General features: G+C 33.9%; 3 protein-coding genes across 8 annotated transcripts; 1 reads left to right on the top strand and 2 right to left on the bottom strand.

Moving 5' to 3' along the window:
• Positions 1 to 224: 224 nt before the first annotated feature.
• Ube3a (ubiquitin protein ligase E3A) lies at positions 225 to 6,511 on the bottom strand. Of its 5 annotated transcripts, none has more exons than XM_070306570.1 (12): positions 6,482 to 6,511; positions 4,815 to 4,950; positions 4,543 to 4,723; positions 4,039 to 4,404; positions 3,508 to 3,818; positions 3,190 to 3,396; positions 2,808 to 3,107; positions 2,534 to 2,734; positions 2,021 to 2,298; positions 1,732 to 1,948; positions 1,413 to 1,648; positions 225 to 1,333 (listed from the first exon to the last, which is right to left on the bottom strand). In XM_070306570.1, the coding sequence occupies exons 2-12, from the start codon at positions 4,920 to 4,922 to the stop codon at positions 1,213 to 1,215; spliced, it is 2,526 nt and encodes an 841-aa protein (XP_070162671.1). In that variant the 5' UTR covers positions 4,923 to 4,950; positions 6,482 to 6,511; the 3' UTR covers positions 225 to 1,212. The 5 variants fall into 5 exon arrangements, with proteins under 5 accessions (XP_070162671.1, XP_070162670.1, XP_070162668.1 ...); XM_070306569.1 differs by having other exon boundaries at positions 6,422 to 6,510; XM_070306567.1 differs by lacking the exon at positions 6,482 to 6,511 and adding an exon at positions 5,747 to 6,475.
• Positions 6,512 to 7,992: 1,481 nt separating this feature from the next.
• On the top strand, positions 7,993 to 16,204 carry LOC138939069 (sodium- and chloride-dependent glycine transporter 1). Its single transcript, XM_070306572.1, has 11 exons — positions 7,993 to 8,518; positions 9,201 to 9,401; positions 9,558 to 9,810; positions 9,894 to 10,052; positions 10,519 to 10,726; positions 11,065 to 11,236; positions 11,317 to 11,673; positions 11,900 to 12,109; positions 12,207 to 12,548; positions 12,628 to 12,862; positions 12,938 to 16,204. The coding sequence occupies exons 2-11, from the start codon at positions 9,357 to 9,359 to the stop codon at positions 13,102 to 13,104; spliced, it is 2,148 nt and encodes a 715-aa protein (XP_070162673.1). The 5' UTR covers positions 7,993 to 8,518; positions 9,201 to 9,356; the 3' UTR covers positions 13,105 to 16,204.
• On the bottom strand, positions 13,697 to 19,378 carry LOC138939071 (transmembrane reductase CYB561D2). Of its 2 annotated transcripts, none has more exons than XM_070306583.1 (3): positions 19,197 to 19,378; positions 17,233 to 17,424; positions 13,697 to 17,051 (listed from the first exon to the last, which is right to left on the bottom strand). In XM_070306583.1, the coding sequence occupies exons 2-3, from the start codon at positions 17,389 to 17,391 to the stop codon at positions 16,530 to 16,532; spliced, it is 681 nt and encodes a 226-aa protein (XP_070162684.1). In that variant the 5' UTR covers positions 17,392 to 17,424; positions 19,197 to 19,378; the 3' UTR covers positions 13,697 to 16,529. The 2 variants fall into 2 exon arrangements, with proteins under 2 accessions (XP_070162684.1, XP_070162683.1); XM_070306582.1 differs by having other exon boundaries at positions 19,116 to 19,197.

Raw genomic sequence — 19,378 nt, 5'->3', positions numbered from 1 at the left:
AGTTTTACTTGTTTCAAGAGCTTTATTGTCACATTAATAACAATAAAATGACTGACTGTCAGCCGTTAAAGAGAAAAAATGCCGCCTATTATAAATGTTTATACAAATTCAATTTCTATTTGATACTATACTTGATCATGACGCGCGTGATGCATGAGAAAAATGTTAGAAAGTGAAAGAAAACGTACATACAAAAGCGCCGTTATTTCACACCTTATTTAAAAAAAAAAAAAAAACCAGAGTGACATTAGCTCAATGTTTTTTGTAAAAGGGTTGTCTTCGGCTTTGCAGCATCAGATGCGTTCAGGAAGCTAAACGATTGTACATTTGTAAACTATTAACAACTTTATGATTATATTATATACAATTAAATCCCCTCTTGTTTGAAGATTATATTTGTAAATACAAATCAATTTTTTATTCTTATCTGCGAGCCAAATATTGTACAATTTGTTAATATCATAAATATGTTAAATTAAATCTATTATAAAGTCAATAAAGTTCAATGCTTTTCATTAAAATAATACATAAATTAAATCAGATTGACTTATGCTTAACGATTCACTATCTAAAAAAAAAAAAGAAAGATAATGATTATTTTCTGTTTAGCTTGTCAGGAATGAGATAAGAGTTCAACTCTGTAAACTAACTCTCATCATTTAATGAAATTATGTAACAATTGCAACCGTCGAGTTTCCGAAACGCATCCTGTTTCTGTCGATTATGTCTTGCTAAAATTACATTTATTTATTTCTATAATGCGATTTCGCTTGGTTTTTCGTATTTTTACACTCACATTCATCTTTTGCACTTCTTTTCTCAATCATTTCGAAATAGCTAATGAAATCAATCTTCATTATCTTTACTTTAATAGAAAAAGTACACAGTATGGTACAAGCGATTTCTTGCAATGATGCAAGAATAGTTGTGAAGCGTTTTTCAAGTTATATCTGTTTTGTACAAAGGACTCATTCTCTCTCTTCGATTCGTTGAAATTTTTTAGAATGTTAGGAGCCTTTTGTTGTTGATTCATATTATAACAAGTAATGTTTCCATGTTAAACGCACTGGCACAATTTGCAATTATTATGACAGGTACTTCCAAATAGTATAGCTGCAATCAAAATGACAAAAGAGGAATCGAGTTTTATCGTGAACTTTGAATATATAATTCGAAAGACCGGGGAAGAAAGTGAGACGATGTGTAGCATGCTCATAACATGCCAAAACCTTTTGAATAATTAATTGCTTTCAATAAGCGATCTTGCAGTTTCTCTATTGTACTGTAATCCGGTAATAATAAAACATTAAAGCACGTGTGCGCTATTGGTAATCTGAAAAATATATGTGTTAATTACATGCTAATAATATATAAATGAGACACAAAATATAAAATAATTAACGTTACTTTACCTGTCGGAATCCGGACCATGTCTGGCAATGACCATTTTGAGCCTTGAAAGACCGCCGACCGGAACTCTATCGCTACCGGTGGTGAATTGAAGAAGCCTCCGTTGACTTTCAGGCGGTAGAGAATGCGCTACGCGCCAAAAGTTACGTACCGCTTCACTATCAACAGTATAGCCGCCTTCGTACTCCGTAGCTGCTTCCAGCTCGGCGAAATCGAATATTTTGCTTCCGCAAACAAGCTGCGCGCGTATCAAATATATATCGTGAGAATAATCGTTCGATATAACTTTTACGCTATATCAACGATTGTACACGATTGTACCTGCTCAATCTCCTCCGGTCTGAAGAGTAATGCGAGCGGGCTCTCGTCTGTAACCATCTGGAAGCCACGTCTGAAGGCATTAAATTGTCTCTCCACGGATTTGTTGAGCAAAAAATCCGCATAAAGATCGGCAAATTCCTTTTTATTTTCCTGCGTGACGTACAGTTCATCGCCATTTTCTTTGAGTTCGTGGAATGATAACGACCCAAATACGTCTCTATAAAATGAAGATATAATGAAAATTGTTCACACTCGTGTGCATGATTCTCTCAATTATTTCAAAACATACCTGTATCCCACTCGGAAAGTTTGCATAAATGTCTCCGGCATATCATCTCCGGTATATTCCATTAATTCCTTCATTGTTCGATATAATGTTGGACTCCAATCCTCGAGATCTGCGAAAGCACCTTTTCTACCTAGCAGTTTTCTATAAACCACCATTGGAAAACGTACATCTAGAATTACATTGTTATAAATTGCTAAGCCAAGGACGATGCCTATTAACGTGAATTGTGCATCACTTTCAAACGACGTCGGATTGAACCATGTCATTTGTGTGTCTTCCTGAAATATAGAGGTAATCATGTTTCACAGAATTAAATTATGACCACGAAAGGCGATCATATATGTTAGATCAGTGCAGCGATTATGTAACTTTCTATCATAAAGATAGAAAATATGCAAAAAGTGAAAAATTTTATTATTGAAATTAATAATGAAATTGATCATTTTGTATGTTTTTGTCTTTGAAAGAAAAAGAAAACGAAAAAAAAAAAAATTAATTTTTTTAAGTTCTAACCTGGGTTGTGAACATGCCATAATCGGGATTGAAGATTTCCTCTACAACTAGTTGAAAAAATTCTTTAGATACACCGCCTTCATCGACACCTTGCTCTCCCTCAAATTCGACAACCAATTGCTTCTTTAGATCGGATGGATTTTCCATCGCTACCATTTCCAATTCTACCAATGCATCATCTATCAAATGATCCCTCCTCACCTGTTTAAATAAAATGTATAATTCGTATACTGATGTTTTTTATGTGATCAATCATCTCATTGAATTAACAAACCTTTAATCTGAGATATGGATTAGTGGGTTGCCCAACAACGGTTTGTAAAAAACTCATACGTCGTTCACTGTACATCCTAATGCGATTATCATAATATAAACCCAAAGTTTTAGTGGCTGGTGTAAGAACAAAAGCATAATTCATAAAGCTAAATTTCATCGGTTCTTCACTCTTATAATAAGCAAAATCCTTATCCATCTCTATGGCATCGCTAAGCGGTTCATTGTAGAAATCAGTAAATGGTATGAAAGGCTTACGTGCGTCTAATGCGTTAATTCCTAATTCTGTCGCTAACGGATCCTGAAATAAACATTATATGTTATAGAAAAGTGATGTAATAAATATGCTAAACTTTGTCTGAGAATATCGATAGAGATGATACCTGAGGAATTTGTCCCGATATCGCCGATCGTGACGCAGTTTTGTCGCTGCTTGCCGATTCGGCCTCATCGCCCAATATCAGCTCAGGAGGATCTAATTCTCCAGCCAGCATACTCGCGTAGTATAGAATTTTCATAACTTTTGTAGGTGCGGTAATAGTATCCGCATCTTGGACGCAATAATCGCGCGTGAAAGATCCTCCTATTACCTATAATACATAGTATTAAATTTTTCAATACTATAAGAAGTAAATAAAGGGGTCGTTTTGAAATCGATGGGAATTAAATCAGCGCTTTATTAATAAAATCGGGAGACGCACCTTGACAGTGATGAGTTCTTGAAGCGCCTGTAGAAGATTTGGAAGCCGTGATTTGCAATGCTTGGCCCAAACACGTGCCAACTTAGCTTGAGCCACTACCGGTAAGCAACTCAAAGCTTTACATAACATATGAAGGGCTAATTCCAAATATTCGCTATTTCCGAGCATCGGAATTTCAAAGACAATGAGAAATACATTTAACAAACTGTCCATACTGTCCCAGCGTACTATGCGAAATACTCTCAGATCTAATTCTATGTCATCTGCCAAAGTGACTAATGCGTTGACCAAAGCCGACTCGAACACTTCACCTAATTAAATTCAAATAGCATATATTTATATCAATGACAATATATATTTAAAGCAATATCTTTACGTCATTAGTTATACATTAATAATTTAGAAAACATAAAGAAACATTTAACTTTATAAATAATAATATATATAACAAATTTTTATAAATATTAATACATATATATGACAAATTAATTACATATTAAATATATAAGGTAATATATTTTTTGTTCACACCTGGAAGGGACCAAAGTGCTTCAAAAGCTCTACGAACAGATGGTAAATCAACACTAGTATCGTCATTATTAGGAACTGTAGGTGATGGATCACTGCTATCCTCTTCTTTATCCTCTCCTTGAAGAGATCGTACCGCTTCTTTATTTAAATCTGCAGGTGGCCTTAATAAAGTATCTGGCGCTCGATCGAGAAGCGCCGCCAAAGGAGAATTACTTTTCTCAGTCTTTTGGAAACTGAGACTTAATGCCTTTCCGGAAGAAAACACCTCTCCCAAAGTACGAATTAATAAAGAATATGAATCTTCCGCTTTACATTTTTCTATAATATCCAGAAGCTTAGCTTCCGTAAGATATGGCTCTTGTTTTCCTAGTAAGAAATCAAAATGTATTACAGTAACTTGCATCTGTAAAGCATAATCTACAATTGTCATCTATTTGTTGTCTTATAATTTATAACTTTACCCTTGAAACAAAATTGAACCTTCATTAAATCAACTTGAGATACCTTCGTCGGAGCTTGTAGGATTAACGCTTTTTACAGGTAGACTCTTAGCCAACGACGTTTGCCCTGGTTCTATAGTAGTCCGAGCGACTTTACTGGGTTGTGTACCGTCGCAAAGTCTTGCTTCTTGCGAAAATAATTGTATTGCTTGAGCAGCTGCTTGATTTGGAGTAAGATTAGTAACCTAGTATAAAACCGAATAAAACACATAAGTAAAATATTATCCAATTCTTACAATTTACTGTAGCTGAACAAATAAATTTTGAATATCATACTTTGCCACTCGAGGCACAATGCTGATTGTCACAGTGAGGATTTCCACATCCATCTGTAAGTTGGTAAAAGTACCGTTCAATGAGCTTTTTTGCAGCTGCGCGCTTCATGTCGCTGCAAGGGCTCTCTGCTCTTACCCTATAAACATAGACAAAGTAAGATATATATAAAATATGTGCGAAGAACGAATAGTTATGCCTATTTACGGCTATTCTTTTTTTTGCAAAATTTCTTAAGATCCAACGCTGAGGAAAGATATTCGTTATAAGATTGTATGTATCGCAAAGCAAATGTTTATATACTAGAATTTTAATTTATCGCAAGTAAAATGCTTAATTATTCTTGTCTATCCCTATCTACATAAATATAATCATTGCATTTTATATCACGCAACAATATTGCGAAAATGTCTATCGAAGAATCACGCGAATCTTTCTTTAATAAATGCGATATAAAAGTGCTAAAGAAATTTGTTGAAAATTGTCACGATGATTATATGTCATTGTCACATATATGTAATTCCCCATGTCGGATGACACAATGTCGTTGCACCAAAACAAAGCGCTAATAATAGATATCCCTGTGATTTCGCGATCTCACGATGAAGTTGGATAATTATGTCGCTCTGTCACACAAATCCCTCGCGCGTCTACGATCGAGCGAGAGTGAATAAATGAGAGAGAAAGAGAGCTCGCGTTAAAAGAATATAGATTTAAGATGGCAAAAATCACCGCGCAATTTTTTTGAATGTAAAATTTCGAGATCGAGAGAATTTTGACTTCGTGTACAAACATCATCGCCGAGGAGAGAACCGTGCGTTTCCGTATTACTTTTCGAACGAGTTTACTTTGTCGGAGACGTCGCGTGACGACGCATTATTTCAAAAGTGAGTTTTGCGAGCGACACTTAAAGGACGCAACGACTCTCGTGACACCTGGAAACGTGATCTTCTCCAGGGTCCCCCTGACTCTTGGCGCTCATAGACCGTAAATCGTCGAAATTTTGCCTGTTTACTCGGCAATCGTGACAGAAAGTTGAATCTTGCCACCGTGCTTGTCACCATACACTTCGCGCAACAATATATATATATAATATGTGTATATATGTATATATCGCTGTTGTACACTATTACAAATCCTCGCTATTTAACTCGGCGGCGCACTATATTTTTATAATCTCTCCACACACACACACACACAAATTTTTCACCGTGTCCAAACGATCTCCAAACGGTTCCCCTCACTTTTCGCACGTCGGAGTTGCAGAGACGAAGGAGGGAGGTTGTTAAAGAGCTGCCAAAAGCTAAAGGCGATAGGGAAACATAGAGGCGATAGAATAGAGGAATGAAAATGGGAGGGAGGGAGCGAGCGAGCGCAAAGACAGGACAGAGAGGACAGATAGATGGAACTACGAGCGAGAGAAAGAGTCCAAGAGCCAAGAGATGAATTTGTCCTCGCGTAGAAGGTACGCTCCGAGAATCCGGAGCGTTTTAGAGGTTAGAAAAATCGACGATTCGCCAATCTCGTGCGAGTACACGCGTGGGGATCGACGCGACTCGACGGTCGACAGGCTCGCGGGATAAGAGAACACGCACGAGAAACAAGCCTGCCTTTGCCTGTCTTTCTTTCTTTCTTCCCTTTTTTTCTGTCTACTGACGTCTGACGTCTACCGTTTGCAATCGGCACCAACGGGGCCACGAGTTATCGCGCACGGCTCTCGACGCGACGTCTCGACTCGACTAAGGGTACGTTCGAAAATCCTCCCCCTCCCCGTAGAATAGAATAATTTTGAATTGACCAATCGGGACAAAAGTAGAAAATATTTCTTCGTCCTGATTGGTCAATTTAAGCTACTTTACCCTACGGGGAGAATTTTCGAATGCACCGTAATCGCGATCGTGCGTCATCACTATGCGATAAATCGATATATATTCATTGTATTTCAAGTCGCCATTTTAGCGGCAGATATCTTCAAGATATAACTGCGCTCACCCAAAAATTATCCAGGTATAGATATTCATACACGATTCTCACGCGAATACTTTCCTTGTTTCATTAGAGTTACAAGTTGATCGCTTGAAGACTTTTAATGACTCTCGCACTTGTGAAAAAAAATATATCCGGCAGGGGAAAACCGCTAGATTATTTCTACTTATAAACGCACAAGTATATTAGGTTAAACAAGGTAGTTATATTTTGATACAACTGTAAAATTTATCAATAATTAATTTTTCTAATAATCATATCATCAATCATCGCAATTGTTAATTATACTAAGCGTTTGTTACATTTACTTCTATGTGATGTATTCGATTATAAGCTTGATACTTGAACTCGTCAATTCACATTCTTTTTTCGAACAGGTTTTCTCTTAGCGTACGATTGCAACAATTCTCGATCATTGCAGCATTTCCCAAAAATCATACATATAAACTTGTAAAATGGCGAATGTACGAAAAGTGATGCGTGGTGAGAAAAATGAACATTGTGGAGAACGATAACAGTAGTTTCTATTGATGGCAGTGACAATTAATTTTATCGGAAATCAATAAAGAGATGCATCGACAATTTCCTGAAGGTGATGAATTATTGTGTATATAGTTGCACAGCAGCATTCGATACGATTATGCAAGATTAAATGGAAAGTGAAATTAATGATGCTCCTTTTTTCATCTCTTTTCTAAGGTTGAGTAAAATTTATAAAAATAAAAAATTATGATTAATTTTTTAATTATTTTCAACTGACTTGTTCAATCAATTAATCTAAGTATAATCAAGATAGACATAGATCCTTTATATGACAACCTCTTCTACATACCAATATTGTATATGATAATTTCACAATAATATTTTACTTCCCTGAATTGTTCGAAACTTTTTAACGCACAATGCGATTATTTGGAAGAATAATTTCTCGTTTTATATACGAAAAAAATTTAAGATTTAATTTTTACATAAAAAAATTTCCAATCTTTACTCTCGTTATGCTTATAAGTAATGTTAATCTTCAAGTTATACAAACATTATGGATAATAAACGGATTAATCCTTCCATTACTCCTGAATTTCATCTTTTCTTGCGAGTACATATACGCATTTCCCTCTCTGAAGCTAAATAGAATAAATAATGATATGCGATAGCACACTGAGAAAGTGGCCGAAGTAAGAGAGAGGATAGAAACAAGGTTTAGGATGGAACACAGCTCGCAGGAGCAGTAATATCGATCGATCTGAGTGAGGGTTTGAGGCTCGCGACAGGTCTCGTCTGGGCGCGAAAGAGAAAGAGAGAGAATATAGGGTAGTAGGAATGCGGGAGTGAGTGAACAGGGTTGTGGAGAGAGAGAGAGGTAAAGAGGGTCACGAATAGAAAAGCTCCCTTATAAGAGCCAGACAGCCAGATAGGCCGGCGAGTTGCCCGGGCACGGATCGCTCCTTCAATCAATTTTCCACATCTGTTTGCCTCTCTTCATCTCCCGGTTCTTTTTCTTTCTCCTTCTTCCGTTCTCCTTTCGTGATCGTAAACCTGCCAAGAGTGGCCTTGACATTTAATGACAGTGCGAGTCTGACCTTGGCAAGATTCTCTGTCAAGGCTGATAGGTAGATCGATAGTGTCAATCATCAGCTGTGACGATACCGGCAATATGTCTGTGTTTCAACATGCTTGAATGAATGTATGAATGTGCGTGATTTTAGTTGATAAGGACACAAGTAAGTGACATACATATGTAATATATACAATAAAGATGCGAATCGTGATTTGCCAAATTCATATTTGGCTCATCGATATCATTTTATTTTAATCTTAATTTAAGTAATATTTTATTTCTTCCAGTATTGTTTGCATCATCAAATATTAATTAGAAAAATAGCACTAATCGGAAATTGGTTAGTATTCAATTATAATTTATAATTAGCTTTTTTACATTGAGAAAAAGCAACACTGTTTTATTAAAAAGTATATGTAATATTTTTAATATATTTTTTTAATCAAAGAAAAAAATTATTTAATGTAATTTTTAGATTTATATAATATTTATTTCAATTAAATTATATATAGAAATATTAAGTTTTTTTTTTTTTCAACATGACCGATTGCGTCATTGCCCTAGCGTGTATCTATCTTTCTGGTGTTAATCCGATAATAACTCAATTAGAACGTGAATAATTATTATTAAAATGCGAATTATTAAATAGCGAATTTCGATATAGAGATGACGGAAAATCGAGATGAAACATTTTGTCCGCAAGAAAAAGTACTTGCTTTTTTTTGCATCTTTTTGTATTCTTTAGAATAAAATAAGGCAGTTTATCGTGTCTTTAATATGAGATAAATATAACAATAGAAGAATATTTAATGTTTTAATATCAGCTAAAAAGTTTTTGCACACAGAACATTCGAAGAAATGAACGCGTAAAACGTTCATTCACTAAAGAGAGCTAATTAGTACAATTAACAGTTGAATTTTAATGGATCCGATTCGGTAGCCATGAGAAAACGAAGAAACAATTGATATTACGGCAGCGGGAAATCATATCCATGTAGAAAATGGAAGAGGCATCTTCAAGAATACGTCCTTATCTGGACTGGGATGTAAGTTAGATGTACATTAATTTGATGAATATCTGTCCGAATCTCATATATCATATATCATCACGATCGAATGGATCGCGTAAAATTATTTAAATAGAACTAATAAATATTATAAAAAAATAAATAATATTATTATTATTTTTTTTTTTTTTATAGAATGAAGACAAATACTCAGTGGCCAATAGTCAAGCGCCATTGCAGGGCGGTGAGGATGATCACCCGGATCGTGGAACCTGGACAGGGAAATTCGATTTTCTATTATCTCTTCTGGGGTATAGCGTAGGCCTCGGAAATGTCTGGAGATTTCCGTATCTCTGCTACTCGAACGGCGGCGGTGCTTTCTTGATACCATTCACCGTGATGCTCATCATCGCCGGATTGCCTCTTATGTTTATGGAACTTTCTTTAGGTGGACGAAACAATGATATCAAACACTTTGTAACAACGCGAATTATTTGCAACCGTGATATTGTCCTTTTTTCTACTCCATAGGGCAATATGCCAGTCTCGGACCGGTAGCAGCTTACAAGCAGTTTTGCCCCTTGCTTCGCGGCTTAGGATACGGAATGGTCCTCGTTAGTTCTATTGTGATGCTCTATTATAATCTAATCATCGCCTGGACGCTGTATTACATATTTGCCTCGATTTTTGGTAAATAATTATACTGATGTATAGAAAATTTTATACGTAACTCGATTTTACTTTTACGACTGACACAAATTCTCTGACAAGTTGATACCTTTTTAACGAAAATGTTTAGTACCATTGTTGTGCTATAAATAATAATATCAGATTTGTAAAAGATTAAAGAAAAAGAATTCTTTTTTAAACTAAATTTTAGAAGAAATATAACTAGTGCGTACAACATTTTATTTCTTATTGTTAATAAATTTTAATAAACTTTGCCTCTCAATAAAATTTTATTTTGAAACTTAATTATAAAAATATATAAAATTGAAAATTGGAAATTTTCAATGGTTGATAATTATCTTTGGTATAATTTTCCTCTTGCGCCATGGAAAGATTAGCTCCGGATTCATAAAAAAACGCCTATCATTAAAGTTAAATTCTGTATGTTTTAAATTTTTACACTTATTTATTTAAATTTCTCGCATAGGTGGTTGGGAATTGCCTTGGAGCAAATGCGAAATAGAATGGAGTACCGAGGATTGTTTTATGCCAGACGCTGCTGAAGCTTGTGTCTCTCAAAACGCTACTTACTTCAAAAGAAAATGTCTCAATTCAACTCAAATGTCTGCGATGGGTCTGTTTATCGAGAATATAACTAGTGCAATCAAAAGACCGCCGGCTGAAGAATATTTTCAGTAATGACATACATCATATAAGTTAATCATTTTTTTTTCTCGGCACTTAATTTCATTTATCTTATCACGATATTTTATCAATTTGTCGATCTAATTCTATATCTGTATAAGTCATATTTGTACAGCCATATTTTTTTACCTTGCGACGATCAGCCTTTTGCATATGCTTTATCTCTTGTGAATTGGACTAGTTTTTTAATAATAATAATAATAATATAATTTTAGTTCAAAATATATAATTCGTAATATGAATAAATATATAATGCACTCTTTTTTCAAAAGTAACAATTAAATAAAATAAAAAAAAATACAAAGAGAAAATGTTCTCGTGTCTCTAGGAATCATGTATTGGGAATTAGTAGCGGGATTGAGGAAACTGGATCGATTCGACCATTCTTGGCGGCTAGTCTTTTTCTAGCATGGATTATCGTATTCCTTTGTCTGAGCAAAGGCGTTCAAAGCTCAGGCAAGGTCGTATACTTCACCGCTCTTTTCCCATACGTCGTTCTGGTATGTCCATAATTAATTTATGATTATATGTAACAGAAATTTAGCGTTTTTTATAAAACAATTGTATATTTTTTTCCTAGGTCGCTCTTTTTGTTCGTGGAATTTTACTTCCTGGCGCTAACGAAGGGATACTTTTCTATCTGACACCCGATTGGAAAAGATTAATGTCTGCTAAAGTATGGGGGGATGCCGCGGTACAGATCTTTTTCGCTTTGAGTCCGGCCTGGGGAGGTTTAATCACTTTAAGTTCGTATAATAAGTTCACCAACAACTGTTACAAAGACTCTTTAATTGTGGCGATTAGCAATATTGGGACTTCCTTCTTCGCCGGCCTGGTTATCTTTTCGGTGATCGGTTTCCTTGCTCATGAGCTCGACGTACCAGTGGCGTCAGTGGTAGATGAAGGCGCTGGTTTGGCGTTCATTGTTTATCCAGAGGTTATTATCAATTATATATTTAGGCCTTAATTAAGTATAGGAATTACGTACATTTTTTCACATCTTTTATCTATATAGTATTATTTAAGTTGTATTGCTAAGTATTTATGCAAAAAAAATTAAATTGAATGAGATATGTGATTTTCTCGTCAACTTATATATTGGCGCGCTATATTGATATTTAAATATAATCATCAAAGATTTTTTGTATGATGACTGTTCGTAGGTTGTGGCACGTCTGCCGGTTGCGCCGGTTTGGTCGCTGCTATTCTTCATCATGTTACTCACTCTAGGTCTCGATTCGCAATTCGCTCTCATGGAAACTGTTACTACAGCGATGCTCGATGGCATTCCAGCATTGAGAAATTATAAAATTTGGGTCGTTTTAGGAGTTTCAGTAATCGGCTACGCCGGTGGCATCATTTTCACCACAAACGTGAGTTTCGTTTAGTTTTTGTTTTTCGGATACAGAAGAGAAATTATTCTAGACTTTTGACACATATTATGATACAACTTTCATTTTTCTTTCATAGGCCGGCATGTACTGGCTGCAATTAATGGACAAGTACGCTGCCAATTGGTCCGTTTTGTTGATCGCTATAAGCGAATGTATTCTTGTGGCGTGGATATACGGAGCGGATCGCTTTCTGAACGATGTTCAACAGATGATCGGACCTCGAGGTCGTTTATGGAGATTTTTCTGGACGTGGATGTGGAAAGTTATCACACCCGCCGCACTATTTTTTATTCTCTGCTTTAATTGGGTAAAATACGAGCCGGTCAAGTATGGAACTTATATTTATCCGAAATGGGCGGATGTATTAGGCTGGGTTATCAGTATGCTTCCCGTTTTAGTTATTGTCGGTTTAGCTATAGTAAGTTGTGAAACGATCTCTTTATTTAAATATAGTAGCATGATGACGAATATTCTATACAAGAGAGATGACAATTTAGGATCAACTGAAAGAACGGCGTGTGCGATCAGCTTACGATGACGATGACGAAGATGACGATGATGACGATGAACTCGATAACAGCGAATCTTACGAAAAACCAAAGAAAAAAAAGGGCAAAAATAAAAATATATGGAATCGTATAAAAATATTGTTACAACCAACATCCAACTGGGGTCCGGTATCGCGAAATTCTTTCACACCTTCCAAAACTCTGATTCGTACGCCTTCCTCAGGTAATGATTGTTCATCATTTTGAATGTCAATAATCATGGACACTAAATTATAATATTTATATTCGTGTCTCAAAGGACCACCGGGAGCATACGATTCAGTACGAGATACGATTATTTTGGTGAACGGTCAACCGATGATGGTACAACCTCCCAGCGCCGTCACCACAACTCAGAAACTTCCCGGACCATCGATTCTTAAAAATTCTAGTAAAACCGATCTAATTACCTCGCAGCAGGTATGATATGATACGTTTGTTTTACGTACAATAACAAAATCTTAAAATAATTATGTCGAAGACACAATGTATCCAATATAAGATAAGTCTAATCGAAATGGATAAGTATTCTCACATAATGTTGGCAATATCAATCACGATTGGCAATATGAGATGAAATATTTTATTATATTTTTTTATATATTCAATTCTATTTATAAAAAAATATATCTTAAATCGTGTTTTTTCCTATATTCTATCAAAAATAATATAACTTTTATATTGGATTTACGATTAATTATTCAAGAAGTAAGCCTTTTATTAAACATGTGTATAGGCTTTTACAAATTCTTTGTCTTGTTTTGTAATAAATTAAAATTGCAATAAATTTTTTGCAGTAGTAAACTGCGATATTTCTCTCTAATCAAATAGTTTATTGGCAATGATAAAGCAAAACTTGAATGAAAAATTAATTAAAAGTTTGTGGCCAAAATATGGCCAAAAATGCAAGAATCTGTATAAAATTAATTAGTAATTACAAAAGATTGAAAAAGATAAGATATCAAAATGTATAATACGGAATATTACAATGATTCATTTCATAATACATAGATAAGTATTTATTTGTATAGATTGTTGATTATTTTAATTATGCAATGGAATAGAGAGAATTAGAAGCTATATGTATAACTTATTACACATGAAAACGAATTTACGATTATATCTAGGAGAGATGAAATTAGTAAAGATAAATGTAAGTAGCGTGTGAAAATAAAGAAACCGTGGAGAAAATTTAACGTATAATAATCTCTTACAGTAAATGTCGAAAATCTCTAATATCTATTGGTACGTATCTTTTTAATGTGCAAAAGTTTTCAGGGAATAGATTATAGATATTTTGGATATGGAGTAAAAGATGATAACGAATGGAGAAGTAGACAAGAAAGTTGTAAGATGTATTATAATTAGTGAATTTATGGAAGAAGCTAGTATAAGCTTATTGACGAGTAGCGCAATTAGCAGAAAAGATTGAAATTCTTTATTTTAACGTAAAATATTTTTTGAGTAATATTAAGTGATAAACTAGCAAAAGATTGTACATCTCAACTATCACTATTATAATTAAAAAAAAAAAAAAGAAACAAAACTATTGATGCCTTGAGATAATTTTTTTTTCAAGGGGAAGACAATTCCGGATGAGTTAAAACATTTATAAATGAAAATTAGTAGCTTTAGCTCTGAATGGATTTGCATATTTGGATATATAAATTATCTGAAGCGTGTCTTGTTTAGAATAGTTTTTACTGTTTATATAACTTGTAATCACGTCACAAAATGATTAATAGTAATAATTACTATTAATCATTCTGTGACGTGATACTCTGCGGTAGAGATCGGTCTTTTAAACTTGAATAATCTTATTTTCAATATATCTTCTCCTCTCTATAAAATGACAGATGAATCGAAAATCAAATCTCTTTATTTGCAACTGAAATCAAAAATTATTACAAAATTAGAAATCTAAAGATTTTGAAGAGAATGTGTAACGGAAATAAAGGTACATTTTAAATAATTCCACGACTAAAACTGAAACAGTCTCTATAAATATTATAATTAATACGAATGCACGTTCAATTGCAATATTAAATAATTGTGAAATTTTCACTTTAGATTATACAAGTTTGTACAAACACGAAAGTAAAGAGGAAGAACGTGTTTTGATAAGCTGCATTTCGAGAAAGTTACATATAGCCAATATGTTATATTATGAAAGTGCCGTTAGATCTACGATTGCTTCTCTCCTTGAATCAATCCCCCCATTAAATCAGTTAAATGTTTAATAATATTAATGTTTCTAGACTATATGCGAAAGTTACCTGATATATGGCGCGGCCTTTAAAATGATTATTAAAAGTATATAGCTCGCCGTGCAAAAAAATAATGATAATTAATAATGTTAGTCACTGGTTCTGTCTCATACCGGCCAAGTCAAATAATTGACTGTTCTAATAATAAGTAGGATTAAGAGCAATGACGCATTGTGCAACAGTAACGCGGCGATAATACAATAATAACACTATTAAATTCGATCGAGTTAGTTTATGGGAATAATTTCAAATCTAAAAAAAAAGAAGATCTGATATAAGCCGAATTTTTTCATTTACATCGTAAGATTTCTGTTCTAATAATTAAATAATTTTACGAAACAGATAAATTATAATAATTAACAGAGATGATAGATTTTTTTGTTTCGTGTTATATTTTTATGGCAAGTGCTTGAAGAAATTGTTATTATCGCATAATGTTACGGTTTTAATAGTGTCATTAGGAGCAACCAGTAGAGCGAAGAGTACAAAATAATGTATCCTAATATATAATTATAAAACATGAAAAAGAAGCTTCTCTCTCTTTTTTAAGAGTAGCTTCTTTTTTATAATAGAAAAAACAAATTGTAAAAAAAAGGAGCTTCTACTCAAGATCACTATATATCGAGAATGTATTTGGGCAAAAGAAACGCGTTTCTTTGATTTGCGCAATTATCTTTAGAACAAATATTTTCTGTAAGAAAGCGATTTTATTGTAGAACTGATAATATGAGAGAGATACTGATGTTTTAATGTTAAACAGTTACACTAAAAATAGCATACAATCAAGACACAATGATGCCTTGAATAAATGTATACAAGGAAGAGAGTTACAGAGCAAAACAAAATAAAAATGATTCTATTTCGAAGACAAACGAGATTGTATGTATGTGTTTACATATTGTTGGATAATCTTATATAATTGTATGGAAGTAAAAAGAAGAAAAACGAGGGACTGAACTCAGACAAAAATTATTAACAATTCAGAAAAGTTATTACGTGTTAATATGTGAAGTAAAGTATATATAATATATAAAGATATGGAAATATCAAATAAATACGCGCGTTGTGTTTTACTATATATATACATGTACATTGTATTATAAAAAATATATATAGGACACCCATACACAAACATACATGCACGTGCGTACGCGTATATATGTATAAATTTATAATGTGTGAGATAAATGTATATGATGCGTATGTAATCAATAAAGTATTGTTATCCATGTAGTATCAACGATGCGCTACCGGCGTTTTTTTCGCCATAATTGATTGATCGCCGGTATAGAATGTGATATTTCTTTCTTCATTATTTATATCCATGAATAATATTTCCCGATGGTATCGATGAGACATAACATTCAGCTAACAAGATTAGTTCTACGATCTTTGGTTTCTCGCTATTCCATTGGGCATTCTACGAAGATTATATCAAGAACACAAGACACCCAAATTTTATAATCGTTAGGTTTTTCGATATAATTCGATCGATCAAGTGTATTTTGCTTCTCAGGGTGACGACTTCTCGCACTTGGTTTCTCTCGAGGTGCGACGCGATCAGACATCAGACTTTCGTCACTCTTACGTATCACTCGAGGGTGGTCCAAATACGACTCTGCACCTCGAGAAAGCGCCGAGTATCGGTTTCACGAGTATTAAGACGCCCGCGAAAAATAATGACGCGAAGATCAAGTCTCTTCCCGTGACGGTGCCGGGCCACCACTTGGTGTAGGTTCCATTGATGAGAGTCGCCAGTAAGAGTATAATCATCCCGATGCCGCCGCAGGCATGAGCGACCTTGATGAGCACTGGTCTTACTTGCGGATACATCCATATCGTATTGTTGGCCAGAATTCCGAAAGCGGCGGTCAGAACGGACAGTATAATCGTTACCAAGCCCAATTGTGAATGAGTCGTGGCAAAATGCTTTCTATGATTGTTTATCTTGTTGACGATAATGATGATGAAACCGATCCCGATTATGGTTAGACCTATCGTGTGTAGAATCCAGTGTATCGTCACTCGGTTACGCCTGGGTAGCCTCGAAGCAATGTACGCCTCACCGGAGATGCTGAAGACAGCCTCTGTGATCAGCACACCGACCTTCGCCACAAGAAGAATAAAGAAATATCGAGAATTATAAAGTTGTAATACAATAAAATTTTGCAACAGAAAGATTAAATGATTTTTATACATATTGTAATCATAAAACACGAATACTCTGACTTGAAAATTATCAAGTCTTTTTATTATTTCTTTTATAGTAATTTAAATTGACACTTACCCCAACAGACATGCAAATCGGATGCCAAGAGAAAAAACTGTAGTGTCCAAAAGCGACTACCAGGATATATATCACAGGAGCCACGAGTAGAAAATGCGTCAATATCGAAAAAACGAGCGTAATGACGCTCGGAGACCCTTTGTTACCTTCAATGCTCATGTCGAGGAGGAAGCGATAAAGTTTTTTTGACACCTGAAGAAGAAAAAAAAAAGAAAATGTGTTAAAAAATATGAAAGTGGATCTCTACCTATAAATATGCAAACGAACATAGAGGAAAGACAAAAGGTAAAAGCTAAAATTATATTTAAAAAAAATGATAAATGTATAGATCGTCGCAAAATTTTTAAACTTTTAATTAATTACTTACATAAAAACATTTTTCTCAATTTTTTTCCTGCTCCTTAGTAAGACTACAATTCTTTTTTTAAATTGATACTTAACAATATTAGTTCGTCGTGTTCTACATGTTTTATTCGGTATAATATGGTATGCGAGGAAGTTTAAAAAAATTCACAAAAGAAGATTGGGAAGAAATCCAACTACTGTCCATAAATGTAAAGTTCTATGGACGCCATGCAAGCATCTTTTTACGTAATTCCTCGCAATTATTACGAGCCTTTGAATGCACGATGCATGATTCATTCTTAATTATACGGAATAATCTCTCGCCTTTTCACAACACATATCCATCTTCCCTATTTTTGTTATCTTAGTTTATCTGACTAAATTTGAATTTTATGTATTATGCGCACATACAGGTGATCGAATTAAATGAAACGTAAACAAAAGCTTAATTATACACACATATTTATACAATCATAAACAAGTGATCATTTTTCTATCTCCTTCTCTCTATCTCTTAAATATGTTCAAAACTTATCAATTTCGAGACATGATAGTAAATTACAATTTTATTAGAATAAGGAAAAAAATATCTTCCTCATGATTTCGATTCTATATATCAAGAAGTTATTTTAATATGATATTTTATATATATTTTACAATATATAAAATATATAATTCATGAGAGATATAATTCTCTATACGATATAATATGCGTTCAATTAACGGAAAAGGTATTATACTTATAAAGAATATTGTTGTTTTCTAAGCAAAAATACGCAGTGAGGCAAAAATGATCGACACCTATTAAGCAAGACCATGGCACTAATTAAGCGATAAAATCCAAGTCTTGGGAGGAATTCATTTTGTTAACGATTTGATAAATATCGATACAAAAATGCCACTCATCGGTCTGTTATTGATCATGGAATGCAGAGTGCATTTGTCCCTGCATTCCGACAGCTGTACAAATATTAAAATTAAAGTTAATCAGAAAAAGGGATTTACACGATATCGTCTGTAGTCTTCAATTGGCAATTATTTTACGTGAACATTTATCAACAAAATATGTAACATATAAAAAATTTTACAAGCACTGTTTCGTCTTGATTATAGATATTTTATTGAATAGAATACACATTAAACATATTACTTGAAAAGCCAGTGTCTCTTTAACAAAAATTTTACTCGTGCAGTTTTTTTTTTAAAGATATTTTTATTTTTAATATTAAATTTAAACATTTCCAATATTGAATTGATTAAATTAACCGATTAACTTCGTTAATGTGTAAAATAAACGTAACGCTGAATAAAGAATAAAAGATTTTATTCATTTTTCTCAACTAAGAAAATTATTTCTATTATTTGCAACTTTCAAAAACTATAATAATTAGAAGTAGGTACTCGAAATGTCTCAAGTATGTCATGGGATACTATGCCGTTAGATAATTTTTTACTCTTCTTTTTTTTCTTTTTCTTTCTAAGACAGTGTTTAATGATATACATATACAACAAGATATAATAATAAAACTATTATTCACCATAATTCTTGACTTTATAGAAGACACGCTTAGACAATTCCTACGCGAAAATCGCGAAACGTGTATACTTCTTCAACTCACCGCGACCACCGTTCGTCTGCCGCATAAAGTTGTCGCTTGTTCTTGAGAAGAAAATATGTCGTTGGAGAAAAAGGCCAAATAGAAATTCACTTTCGAACGAACGCTTTGGTCTGCGTGAAACAACAAATCGAGTTCACACGCGCATGTTCACGATACGACTGAGCGTCTGGAATGGCGATCTA

This window comes from Polyergus mexicanus, unplaced genomic scaffold, assembly GCF_030449975.1.
Source record: "Polyergus mexicanus isolate NDT 795.1 unplaced genomic scaffold, iyPolMexi1.0 SCAF_13, whole genome shotgun sequence".
NCBI classification, from domain to species: Eukaryota; Metazoa; Arthropoda; class Insecta; order Hymenoptera; family Formicidae; genus Polyergus; species Polyergus mexicanus.
This window is presented reverse-complemented; position numbering and strand designations above follow the sequence as displayed.

Coding starts and splice junctions, on each gene's coding strand:
- Ube3a (XM_070306567.1), bottom strand. CDS start 5,793: ATGAGCGCCAAGAGTCAGGGGGACCCTGGAGAAGATCACGTTTCCAG. Junction 4,951..5,746: donor GGAGAAGATCACGTTTCCAG/GTGTCACGAGAG, acceptor CTATGTTTATAG/GGTAAGAGCAGAGAGCCCTT. Junction 3,819..4,038: donor AGCACTTTGGTCCCTTCCAG/GTGTGAACAAAA, acceptor GAATTTAATTAG/GTGAAGTGTTCGAGTCGGCT.
- LOC138939069 (XM_070306572.1), top strand. CDS start 9,357: ATGGAAGAGGCATCTTCAAGAATACGTCCTTATCTGGACTGGGAT. Junction 9,811..9,893: donor GTTTATGGAACTTTCTTTAG/GTGGACGAAACA, acceptor TCTACTCCATAG/GGCAATATGCCAGTCTCGGA. Junction 10,727..11,064: donor CCGGCTGAAGAATATTTTCA/GTAATGACATAC, acceptor TCGTGTCTCTAG/GAATCATGTATTGGGAATTA.
- LOC138939071 (XM_070306582.1), bottom strand. Junction 17,052..17,232: donor CGATTTGCATGTCTGTTGGG/GTAAGTGTCAAT, acceptor CTTGTGGCGAAG/GTCGGTGTGCTGATCACAGA.